The sequence below is a fragment of the Anneissia japonica genome, unplaced genomic scaffold (genome assembly GCF_011630105.1).
Source record: "Anneissia japonica isolate Jap-2015-1 unplaced genomic scaffold, ASM1163010v1 scaffold287597_len576451_cov177, whole genome shotgun sequence".
Taxonomy (NCBI): domain Eukaryota; kingdom Metazoa; phylum Echinodermata; class Crinoidea; order Comatulida; family Comatulidae; genus Anneissia; species Anneissia japonica.
Window position 1 is genome coordinate 155,313 of NW_022745867.1, and position 12,777 is coordinate 168,089.

The 12,777-nt window shown below is 33.2% G+C and overlaps 1 protein-coding gene across 3 annotated transcripts in view; it reads right to left on the reverse strand.

Moving 5' to 3' along the window:
- Positions 1-214: 214 nt before the first annotated feature.
- LOC117120066 (GREB1-like protein) overlaps positions 215-12,777 on the reverse strand; it is a 56,370-nt gene continuing 43,807 nt past the window's right edge. For 2 of the 3 annotated variants that reach the window (XM_033265074.1, XM_033265073.1), the window contains exons 22-29: positions 12,614-12,735; positions 11,649-11,810; positions 10,906-11,110; positions 10,332-10,500; positions 9,906-10,106; positions 6,734-7,101; positions 6,255-6,386; positions 215-5,284 (exon numbers count right to left, since the gene is read on the reverse strand). In XM_033265074.1, the coding sequence (XP_033120965.1) occupies positions 5,118-5,284; positions 6,255-6,386; positions 6,734-7,101; positions 9,906-10,106; positions 10,332-10,500; positions 10,906-11,110; positions 11,649-11,810; positions 12,614-12,735 (1,526 nt within the window). In that variant the 3' untranslated portion in view covers positions 215-5,117. The remainder of the gene's footprint in view (positions 5,285-6,254; positions 6,387-6,733; positions 7,102-9,905; positions 10,107-10,331; positions 10,501-10,905; positions 11,111-11,648; positions 11,811-12,613; positions 12,736-12,777) is intronic. The other variant, XM_033265075.1, reaches the window with a different exon arrangement.

The window sequence follows — 12,777 nt, forward strand, 5'->3', positions numbered from 1 at the left end:
CATTCAACAGGCCAACACTTGTACAATTCAAAGAACGAATACATCCGCATTTTAATGTAAATCAACAAAACTATACAGTTACTGACTGAACATAATGCAGCAACCGCAAAATACTTAATTCGTTGTACAGCAAATTACACATTTCAATAATAGACATTTGCCCCTACAAATGATGGCAGCCTGTCCCATGAAAAATCCATAATAGTCAATGAAAAATGTTAGCATAATGGCAGCTTTGTTCTTTATTAGTTTCTTCACATATTCATGTATATTTGGAGAAGTGTCAAATCACACCGGTTTTGTCCATTTGTTTATAATCAAAAATATTTCCCAAATACTGTATTGTAATACTGTATGGTCATACTTTTGGAACATCCACATTCAAAGTGGTTAAGTTAAAGTGTGTACAGTATACAAGTCTTCCTCTAATTAAAGACCCCTCCAATAATAGACCACCTCCAATTAAAGACCTAATTTCTGTGGTCCAAAATTAACAAATGTCTTATTTTTATTATTCTAATTAGAAACCAAAGCTTCTAAAGACCACGGAAATCCCAGTCCCATAAGTGGTCTTTAATTGGAGGGAGACCTATTTTGAAGCAAATTCATTAAAGCTAATAGCTGGCTTGTATGATTGTTGCACACCTCCATTAACAGCTATTCAAGATTATGCAACATGGCTGTCTTAAATCCTGTAACAATACTACGTCACACTCGGAATTAAAAGAATGTGCAAAATGCTGCCTAATATTCGAAATATATTTATATGCACCAAGAAAAAAAACTTTTCACAAAAAAAAAAGGCAGACAGCTTTTTTTCGCCATACACTCACATCAGACAAGGCTTTGCATCATATTTTACCCTGTTTATACACTTGTATAATTGCTTTATTCACCATTCATACATGAATTTTAAATTGACCATATTATTGAAACAACAAAACAAATTTTCAGCTGCACACAATGCTCGCAGATTCTTAAATACTTGAGGGTGTATTTTTGTAATGCTTTATATTTACAAGACATGATAGCAGTAAAAAATTCATAGAAAACACTTGAACGAGATTAATACTGCCCTCAATGCAGTAATACACAGTAGTAGTCAAGAAAAATACCCCAACATCTTATGAAACTTTTCATTAACTTGATATTCCTTTTGTAAAAAAAAATATGAGCTGTATTTGTGTGATGAAATATAAAGGATTTAAGTCTTCTCAAGACAGTAAATTGATTGTCAAATAGAAAATTTGTCCAATAAACAACTGTACCCAAATGAGATTTCCTATTTTTCATAATTAAAAATTTACCTTTCCTTTAGAATAAATACACAAGTACAATAGGCTGTATAACCCCACATAGCAATTATTTAAATTGCAAAACCATACAAATATGCAGCTTTCCTTGTGAGGATGACCTTGAACAAACAAACTGTACACATGACCTTGTTTACATACAACAAAATCATATTTAAATTGCTATCAGATTTAATCCAATGCATACATTTTTACGCCAAGTGGTTAAATGTGACAGCGAATACAATTTCTGTCATAATTAAATCACATTTTTTTATGCGCAGGGTATACACGTATGCACAAACCATTATTATACATTTTAAACAAACTGGTTATAAAATACACTCATTTTTGTTTTATGATAATATTAGCCAAACAGTTTTACTTAATACTGATATCTTTGATCGTGGTGACCTTACAAAAAAAAACCAAAAACGATTAATTCATATTTTATCAATGGATAAAATAGAACAAAGAGAAAAAATTGTCTGATGTACAACTTAAATGTACTAATATCTATATCTAACATACAGTTTGGTCACTTTTCGATCATTCTATATCTGTAAATTTATGTATATTGTTCATTCTAGCACCAACTTGCATACACACACATCATACATATTACTTTTACCTGCAAAATGTTTACAGCATGACAACAATATTATATAATACTTTTGTATATGAATCTAGAAGACTGTGCAAAATAAATGTATCATTTAAAAGCATGTTTTCAAGGCTTACTTAAAAACATATTCATATAAAAAGGTGACAGGATTTTCAACAAAAAAAAAACACATATAAAAACTGAAATCACAAACATATTATTATTACAGAAAATACACCAGTTGTCTGAATTTCTACATAATAAAAATGTTGTGAACTTGTCCAGGTATAATGACCAATTAACAACAGAGATTATTCCTTGGTTTCTCCAACAATAAAAGTTGATATAGTAGTTTATTGAAACATACCTACTCCATTTGCCTAATAGAGTAGTTGATATAAAAAGGTGCAAGTCAGTGTAAAAAATCTGTAATTCATTCATTCATTTATAATGTAAAAATTTACACCCTGGAAGAACAAAAACGAAAGAGTTATTTAGGAAAGCACAACATTAAATGGTTAATTGTGGAATAATGTGTATAACAAAATGAGCAAGTGTCCACACAACAACCATATCTAATTTGATAATTTTACCCGTATCAAAATTCTTTCAAAAATATATTACATTGTAAATAAATGGACATTATAAATTTGTACTAACTTTACTAAGATGAATCTATTCAAGCTAGGCTAAAAAGATAAATAATTTACTTATTAATTAATAAATCATGTGTTTATTATTAGATCTTTTAATGTCCAAATCCATTCTGAGGTAAATAAAACCAAAGTGAAACTATTGGTGTAACGTAAGATTCCACAATATAATTTTCTAATGTCCAGATCACAATATTCAGGCAATCAAATCCTGACACAACTGGCTCAGGGCAACCATCCAGATTATTATAATCTTAAACATGATTCATAAGCACATCCCAACAACTGTTTATCCAATATAATACATATGATAATAATAAAAGACAATGTTAATATATTTGGAAACAAATCTTGTCTGGACTAACTTGCCCTAGCCGACCACCCACATGCGATTAATCGTAAAAAATTATTTATAGATAATTTAATTCTATTCATATCGAAATTCAAGTCAAATTACATTACATGAATTCTTTTCAAATCCTTAATATTTTTTGATGTAATAGAATCTAAAAGGCAAAAAAAAAAAAAAACAATTATTGTATCTATTGCTTTATTCCTTTAAAATGTTCATGTTTTCATGATTCAAAGTACACAAATCAATCATAATGTTGGTAGTCTATGAGTGAGATACTGACCTGGATAAACTGACTAATTGCCATTTAGGCGTCAGGATGAGCGGGACGCGCAGGAGCTGGCGGCCCCCACAGGCCCCCCCCACAAACCACCCCAAGAAGGAGTCTCAAACGAGACGCCTAAATGTCAATTAGTTGGTTTATCCAGTTAAGTATTCACGAAATAGACACTTGAACAAAATATCCGACACCAATACCAATACAGGTGGGCTGTTTTTAAAAAATTGTTTTTTCATACATGTTATTCATTGTGCTTATGGGCACATCATTTTAAATATCCAGTGTATACATGACAAATTTAAAAATTTTGGAATTCAACTACCAGATTTTATTGATCTACTGATGTCATAACGTAATAAGGAATGTAAATTTTATGAACCTTAACTACCAATAGTTCCTGCAATCAAAATTCATAATTTAAAAAATACATTTTTTTAATAATCCAGTTTAATAATATTAAGCATTTTGATATAATTATGTCAACCCCACATTGGTATTGAAGATAAATAAGGCAATGTTTATCACTGGATACATTCATCTCAGTTTCCCCCAAAAATGTTTTCCTAACATTTCCAAATGTTAAGGTTTGGGTAACAATGTTTCCAAAGCTTAATAACATGTTTCAAAAGATTTATTACATTTTCCAAAACAAACCATTTTTGTTACAACTTGTTTGTAAAATCCAATTACAACATACTTTTGAGTTTTGTTCATATATACCAAGCTTCTAATAAGTGGAAAACAAAAGTTAAATTCACTCAATATATAGCACCAACAGTTAAAGCTAAGAAAAATAGACACATTTTAACATTACCAGGCTGGAGGGTGGGTTATCACATATTGTACATCTATTTACAATAAAAACTTCAATCGACTCAAACATGTTTTAGTATAATATTTTAAAGAGATAGTTTATATAAATATATATATAAATGTATTTACACACTGACTTTTAAGTGTGAATAAATGTTGAATGTATTATGCACTATGTATAATGCTATATTATGTTATTGTTGCATGTGTGTTGATACCCCACCACATGGGGGAAGTCAGCTGCAATATAGCGCCCTCACAAAGAGGCAGATGATTATGCATCATGTAATGGAAGGAGTAACACTACTGTTATTATCCCATTGTTGCATGTGTGCAGATGCCCTATCACACAGAGGCAGTCAGCTGCAATATAACACCCTCACACAATACAGCATAAATGTGTAACACACATATTGCACAGGTAAGCACACCTGTATGCAAATTAATCTTATCGAAAGCATGAATGTAAATAAATATGCAAAGCTAATAATAATACTAATAATACTCTGTCTCCAAAGAAATTAAGCAATACCAAGAAGGGTCATCATTGTCCAAGCAGCCAGATATACAAATCACCAACAGCAGTGATTTGTCAGTTGAAATGTTCATGGAGCAATTTCCAATCTGTTAAACATTACATTTGCTGAAATTCCAATGTCAAAATCAACTGAAACAACAAGTACAGCCCAGCATTGATGTTATCAAAAAATTTTTTTGTCAGTTATATATTTTAAAATGTTGTCACCAAAAAGTTGTGACAAGATTTTAAGAGGCATTCAACCTCAGCATGTACAGAATAACTTCCCCCTTTGCTCGTTGCATGGCTTAGGTTTAGCAGAAATTGATGGAATTGCTGGATGTTATTACTAAGTGATCAAATTCCTGATATGCAAATTAGATATTTTTGAATCTTCACAGGTTTTCCAATTAACAACTGCAAGATAACAAGATATTTGAAACAAGAATAAGCAAGTGAACAGTCAAACACATTAGACAGTCTACAAATGCTGTTGCTGGTTATTAGCTTGTAATTCACCAGGAAATATATATCAAGATTACGCTGCATATATGCAAATTAGCTTCATCTCAGCCTCATTTTGTATAACATCCAACCTCAACTAATTTAATCAGCATGTATGCCTGTAAGTAGGAAGATTGGTCGATCTTCACGTGCATTCGCTGTCTGGAATTCATCTCGCAATCGGAATTGCCATTGATCTTCGAGGTCCAATCTGACGACGAGACGACGTAGTGTGTTGCGGTCCAGGCTTATTAGACAAAGTTTTGCACCTGTTGGTTGAACAATAAGGAAAGGTTAGCATAAATGCACACAAAACAACACAACAAAGCAATGATGACAAATTAAAGATAGTTTATCATCAAGAAAGATAGTTTATCATCAAGAAACAGTTCTCATGAAAGTGTGTTGACTGTCAATACTTTTTTCCTAGTTCCATCCATAAAACAAGGGATAAATTGGGCCACCATCAAAATCGTTCTCATTAACTGTAACGAAAGGCGAACCAACATACTCTATTAAATTGAAATAATTCCAGGTTCTTCCCTGAAACTTCAGGGTGGGAGTTCATGTTCTGGTGATCACTGCCAGCAAGTTTATCTGCAATACAATGGGCGTATTCGACTGGTTTATTTTGTTGACTACGAATTTTCATTGAGTATTATTTTTATTCGACTAGTTTGTAAAATAGACTTCATTGACAACGAAGATTAACGTAAACCAGAATGCATTAATCAGCTTTAAGTTATTCACGTGACCAAAACAAACTTGGTGAGTTTAGAAACATCATTTGCGTTAATATAATTTAGATTAAATTTAAGAAAATAAAAATTATAATATTTACCCACATGAAGTCAAAAAATAATTGTAGGCTAAAAGAATTCAATAACTAGATGAAAATATATTTTTTTTTAATGAAAAACCCATACTGCCACAAGCGTGAAGCAATCTTGGTTACACAGCGTGTATCACGGTAACTATGCAGCCATTTTGTTTTGTTGAGTATTTACAAGTTTGATCGTCTTCGTTAAGTAGGATGTTACCACTGCACCGGGTGGGCGTGGTTTAATGAAGAACGACCAGTCGAATATGGCCAATAATAGTATGTTTCGACAGGTGCTGAACTCGCATCCTTGGGGCCCTGAGTGAACCTGTCAGACCTGGGACTCACATTCCTGGCAGCGACCGTGTTAAAGACCTTTCTGTGATCTGTGAGTTAGTCCAATATTTTTAAACTCTTACCATTTATAAACTTGAATTGTTTAAGGAAATCTGCAGTGACGTATGAGCTGCACATGTACAGGACTAGTCCACTGTATTCAATGCCCTTTGAGGCTTCAACAGAAGACGGATTACGTGAGCTTACATAATGAACTGTAAAAAAGTGTAAATAAATAATTTTTAAATATTATATCATATTATTGGAATTTTTTCACTTAATACTACATAAGCTTCAGTTATTTTTTGGGAGACAAGTTGTTTTTCCAAAAAACTATTGATTCATTTTCCCATCCATCACTGTCATTATGAAGAAAGCATTATTCATTGATGCCCATATATAGTCATGATCTGCTTATATATCGTCATGATATGTCATTTTAACCATATTTAGGCATGTCACATGTTTTTTGTCAAATAAAATTTGATAGTCTGGACACAGATTATTAAAATTAATTAATAAAAGAGGGGGAAAAAAAGAAATCAAACAATTGAATTTATACCTGCTATTGACAACCCAAGATTATGGTAGCAATCAACACACAAGACAGGATTTTCTGGGTTCTTCACTGACAACAAGAACAGCATCTCGGCACTAGCCTCCTTGAGGAACCTCTCCAAAAGAAGCTGTGGACGCATCACCAATGGAATCAACTCCTCACTGTCTGGTGTGCACACAAAGTTATTCACCGATATGGGACGAGCTAGCTTGTAGTTGTGGGGAAGTGCGGAGAGTTTGGGTTTTGGCATGGCATTCTCCTCATGGGGGCCTGGCAAATGTTTGATGAGGACACCTATGTGGTTGAAGCAGCATGTGGTAAGTCCGACACTGCCTACCTGCATGCTGAAGTCAATATCATGGTCATAGTATCTGTTTAAAAAAAAAAAAAAAAAACTAAAATTAGTCTTGAAGGTTGCAATAGTGAAAGGCTATTAATTGTGAATGGCTGACAACGTGTTGACACAGAAGCAATATTAAGGCTTAAACACACAGCAATTCTGACACTCCTATACTGAATTAATTTGAGCAACCACCAAACATCCCCAATCAATCATATCTCTGTCATGTTTCTTTACATTACTAACCCATCCCAAAGGACATTTATAACACACACCACAATTTACATACACCTGTAATAGTGATTAATAACATACATGATGATAAAAATATGGGATATTAAGAACACCAATTTAAATACTTGGAATGTGATTGGTTAACCATGTCACATGGGAATAAATGAACACTTCAATTCAATGAAAATAAAGTACAATGCATTGCTAATGACAGTTTAGATAACTTCATGTTCTATTCACAAATTTCACTGCACAATTTCAGTTGAAATTAAGAAAATGTAGGTCAATACTCAGCAATTGAAATTTTGATCCCACAAACACAGATAATCCCTGGGAGCAAAATAGCCGATGTAAATACAGGTCCAATCATGTAGTTAACATATGAAGTTTTACCTGAACTTTTAGGCAAAAGTTATGTTAGTAGATGATGATGAAGGTGTATAAAACAAATATATATATATATATATATATTCATTCGTACAATGCAATAAATTATATATACAGTTGAACTTGCCCAGGTCAAATCCAAAATGCCACTAAAAAAATTGTTTGACTTAGATAAAATTTGACTTGCAAATCGTTAATTAATGGAAAACACAACTATTTGCCTAGACTTGCCACAAGTCTCTTATTTTTTTTAAATTATTTTACTCATTCTGGACAGCGCCACCAACGAGAAAGTTAATTTAGAGATAGACGGAATAAGCGACTTGTAAAACACTGAAGTCAGGCACCAGGATGCCAAAAGAATGACGTAATCTTATATTCCGTATTTGGATAAATGGGCGGACCGAAATAAACAATTTCAACCAATCAAATGTTCATATTTTTGGAGCCACGAAACTGAGTCACTCGCCGCTTGCGTCGACTAGTTAGGCATGACTAAATTTAAATAGTCCTCCCAAATAAAACGGGCCTAAAATATTTAGAATAGACCCTAGTAAGACTAATTTTGGCAATGGCAAAAACAATTAAGCCTAGACGGCATACCATACAAATACAACAAAACTTTAACTTTCCAGGAGGATGGCTCAGGCCTCGTCTGAGTAGTAGGCCTAGCCTAGACTCTAGTAGAGGCTTGGCGTATTTTTAAGTTCTAACTTACAGAGGCCTACCTTTTTAACAATGTTCTACTCTAAAGGCCTAAATCTGTGTACCAGCTAGCGGTGAGCAAGTTTCCTAAGTATAGCCTACGGTTATCAGTCCATGTCGTTCTCAGCAGGCCAGAACTATATACTAACTGTTTTTATTCAAGTATAGGTAGCCAAAAGGGAGTGGTTAGCTTGTTCTAGTCGAGACATCCGCATCTTCAATTTTGAAAATTTACCAAGATTGATTAATATGCATGAAGTTAGCCAATCACGTGATTTACAAAATCAGTCATGCATACGATATCCCACATCAAATTTGATGTGGGAAATTGCACGCATGAATCGTTTGCCCAGGCCCTAATTCGAAAAAAAAGAAATCGAGTATGGGACGCCAATTAAATTAGGTATGGCGCGCACTAAGTGCAATAAAGAGTGAGTAACCTAAAATTAGGGCCTGGAACCCAGGCTACTATTTGCCATGTAAAATAAGATGGACTTGGAATTTATTCGAGTTAGGTAAAGCTTAACTGTGTATTCAAATTTTATTCAAACATTGTAGAAATTGTACAATCTCTGTATAAGTCCTGCATGTACATGTATGACAAATTTGTTACTGACTTTTCACTAAATACAGTAAGACGTCTATTTTACGTACCCCTTTTTACCAAGGGGTGTTCGTAAATTGAAAAATTTTTAAACTAGATCGGGTGTCAGTTTTCTAGGCCTAGCTATCCTCTGCCATTGAGCGCCGATAGGCTGACGGCGGCCAGGCCTAGCACGAACCGACAGTGCAACAACGTGGTCTACCGCGTTAGAGCCTAGCTGAATTTAACTTCAATAAAAACTAAATTAGTGTCATCGCTGGCATTCTTACACTTAACAAAATATAATTTTAACTCTTATTAAACATCTGTATTTTTTATGGACCTTTCTGTCATGTTCTTTCTAGATTTTAGATCGCCGAATTGTGTTGCTTACATGCATTTCACGATCATCTAGCATTCACAATGTCAATAAGTTTTTGACCGCAACACTCTTGTTTATTCGTCATTGTAAACATGTGCGCTCAATCCGACGACACTTGAGTTTGTAGTTAATTGTTCTGGTTATGTTTATCACATAATATAGTGATTATTATAGCACAAATGCAAGAAAAGATTGAACTATTAATAAATACAACAAACTTTATTTTATTAAGAAAAATATACATTATCACATTGTAAAACGTTCGCAATTAGACTTTTTTTTTACGGAATTAATTGGCTGACGATGATGTCATCAGGAATGTAGATCATTAGTAAAATCGACTATTCGTAAAATTGACGTTCATAATATGGACGTTTTACTGTACAAGAAAACTGATTTGAAGCTAATTCTCTAAGATAAACTAAATCATTATGATTATATAAAGTAAAGAATATTCCATTTATTCAAAGAAAAATTCCATCTTTCACTTCAACAAGAAATTACATCCTGTGTATATAACTTGTATAAAGTAGATTCTGTTTACCTGTTCTGATCATACTGCAAGCCTTGAGTAAGGTCAACATTGATGAACACCATGTTGTGAAGATGTCTGTTTGAAAATGGTTCATGCGGTGGCTCTCGCGACCAACGCGAGTTCCACTCTCGCACTCCCAGCATTCCGTAACTCTGAATCTTCGGGGTTGCCTCAATATGCTGTAGCACACTTCGCAAGGATGTCAAAGTTCTGTTGTTGATAATAATTAATAAAAATATAATAAAAATATTATTATAAAATATCAGCTAAACATCTTATGTTTGGGACAACAAATCCATTAATTTTGTTACCTTATCTTGAAGGTATTTGTAATCAAAGAAGTGTGTTTTCTAAATGCCCAATATCAACAAAAATAACAATATACAAATACAAAAAATAAGATTATGCCGAATAAATAATAAAAAGCGCCCTCACTCTTCTTGTGACTCAAACAAGTTGTGAGCATGCCATGTGACACATGTATCCTCCATGATGATGATGAAGGGCCAGACATCTTGTCGACGGACACCGAGGGCCTCCTGTCGTGACACTTCCAACTGCAGATTGTAGAATGCTAACTCTTTAATGAAGAACTTAGCTGCACCTAGAGTCAAAATAAATATTTCATTTTTATCAGAAAGAATATAGACTAACTATTTCAATATCTTAAAATAAGATCGTCTCAAGTAAGTGCTGCTCTGATGCCCGATCTCAATAACTAAGCTAATAGTCCACTTTAATGTCATTTAAATTTTAAGTTTTATCATCTGGGTTTGTGTCTAGTGGGATAAGAGATGATGTATCTAATACATGTTGGTACTGGCACTGCACTGCTGCTGCCACAGGCCCCTAAGGGGCCCACACAAAATTTCCTGTTTCAAATATCTGAAATTTATATTTTTTAATTCAAATTGATAGCATTCTTCAGCCTGTTACTTTATCTACATAGACTGTGTAATCATGTTTGATCTTGAAATAAAAGTTTCCTTAATGTGGTACAGTTACATACCTGGACCAGTCTCATTTGCAAATGCAGGTAAAACAAGAATGATGCGGTTCGGCCACTGCTTCTCGTACAACATTACATCCTTCTGTTTGCAGACCAGCACTTGTAGATAGGACGCATCGTCCATTGCGTGCACAAGGTTCACCATCGCCTGCTCTGGTCTCCCAAATGTTGGGGTGAATATTGGTGTCTTTATGATGTTACCACCCTTCAAAATTGAAATAAGTCCCATTACAAGTAGATTAATCAATCAATTGATAGATTTTTAAGGCGCATTTTAAAGACAGGAACAAAAAGAATTGATTTAGAATGTGCCCTGTAGATTACATTAAATATTTATAATAGGCTATTTGCTTTTAGATTTTTTTCCATATTTTAATCCACACAATTTTTTAACATGTTAACCTAATGCTAGAAAACATGTTGATGTTGATTATTTAGTATTGTTTATTGCTCTATTGAAATGTACAAATTTTCCAGATTAATTTTAGTCTTTGAAAAAATGTTCTTCTTTCACTCCTTCAAATATTAGTTTCAACAAGTTCAATTATGTTTCCTCTTTCCAACAAATTTTATATTTTTTAAGAATGATCCAATCTTGAAATGGTAAATTAAAAATTTCAGTTTTGAATTTTCAGACACTACTTTACAGAAAGTCTTGTAGTATATATAGTCCTGTAATATATATAATATAACTACATTTACAGACAAGTCCTATCATGAAGCTTCTTCAGGTAATTCCTTACCTTGTCATTTACAGTTGGTAGCCTCATACTCTGAAGTCTTCTTGTCTGTTCATTGAAGATGAAGTGCTTAACTTGTTGTGGTGGAATGATAAACTGCATTTCAAAATCATCTGTGAATGCACTTGACTTGAAGTTAAATACATGTGACTTGGTATCCCTCACCTACACAGAACAAAAGGAAAAAAAGGACTGCTAGAATATTCTTAGTAAAAAGTATTTGAAGCAGACACTTATCCATTATCAAATAAACTGAAATATTGAATGTTATTTGTATCTCTGGATTGCCGACATGTGGTGAGATTTGAACAGTGTTCCAATAAAGCAAAGTTACATAGTAAAATACATGTCTCCCTCTAATTAAATACCCCTCCAATTAAAAACCACCTCCAAATAAAGGCCACCCACCTCCAAATAAAGGCCACCCACCTCCAAATAAAGACCACCTTTGTGTAGCCCCAAATGAATGTCTATCTTTTATTTATTTATTTATTTATTGAACATATTTATACAGGATAACATATCAGGAGGATGTACCAGCCTGTTTTACATATGGTCCTGTTATGCGATACAAGCATAAAATATCAAGAAGTTGCATCAATAAAATTGATAATGACTGATTTACAAAATACGATAGAATGCTTAATCTAAAACAAATACAGAAAAAAACAAATATATAGACAAATTTAAAATCACTAGGTAAGTTAATAAAATTAATGATAAAAGATTTAATCAATCCCTAAATAGTAAACTTATTTATTTTCATAAAGACTAATTATTTATTTTTATAAGACTAATGTTTCTAATTAAAGACCAAAGCTGCTGAAGACCATAAAAACCCTGGTCCCAAAAAGTGGTCTATATTTACAGGGAGACTAGTATCTAAGGGTTAACAGTGGCATATCTAGGGGTGGGGGAACAGGCCACCCCCCCCCCCCAAAAAAATAAATCAATACTCAGAAAATTACCTCAGATGCCGACACATCAATATGCTGCTGACACTTCTCACATCGATGAAATGCATTGTGAGCGCTGTATTTTGTAAGCATGGTACATGTTGTGTTCACTTCCTTGTTAAATGCATCTCCATCTGAAATTCAATAAATAATTTTTTCAAATAAATATTATGATA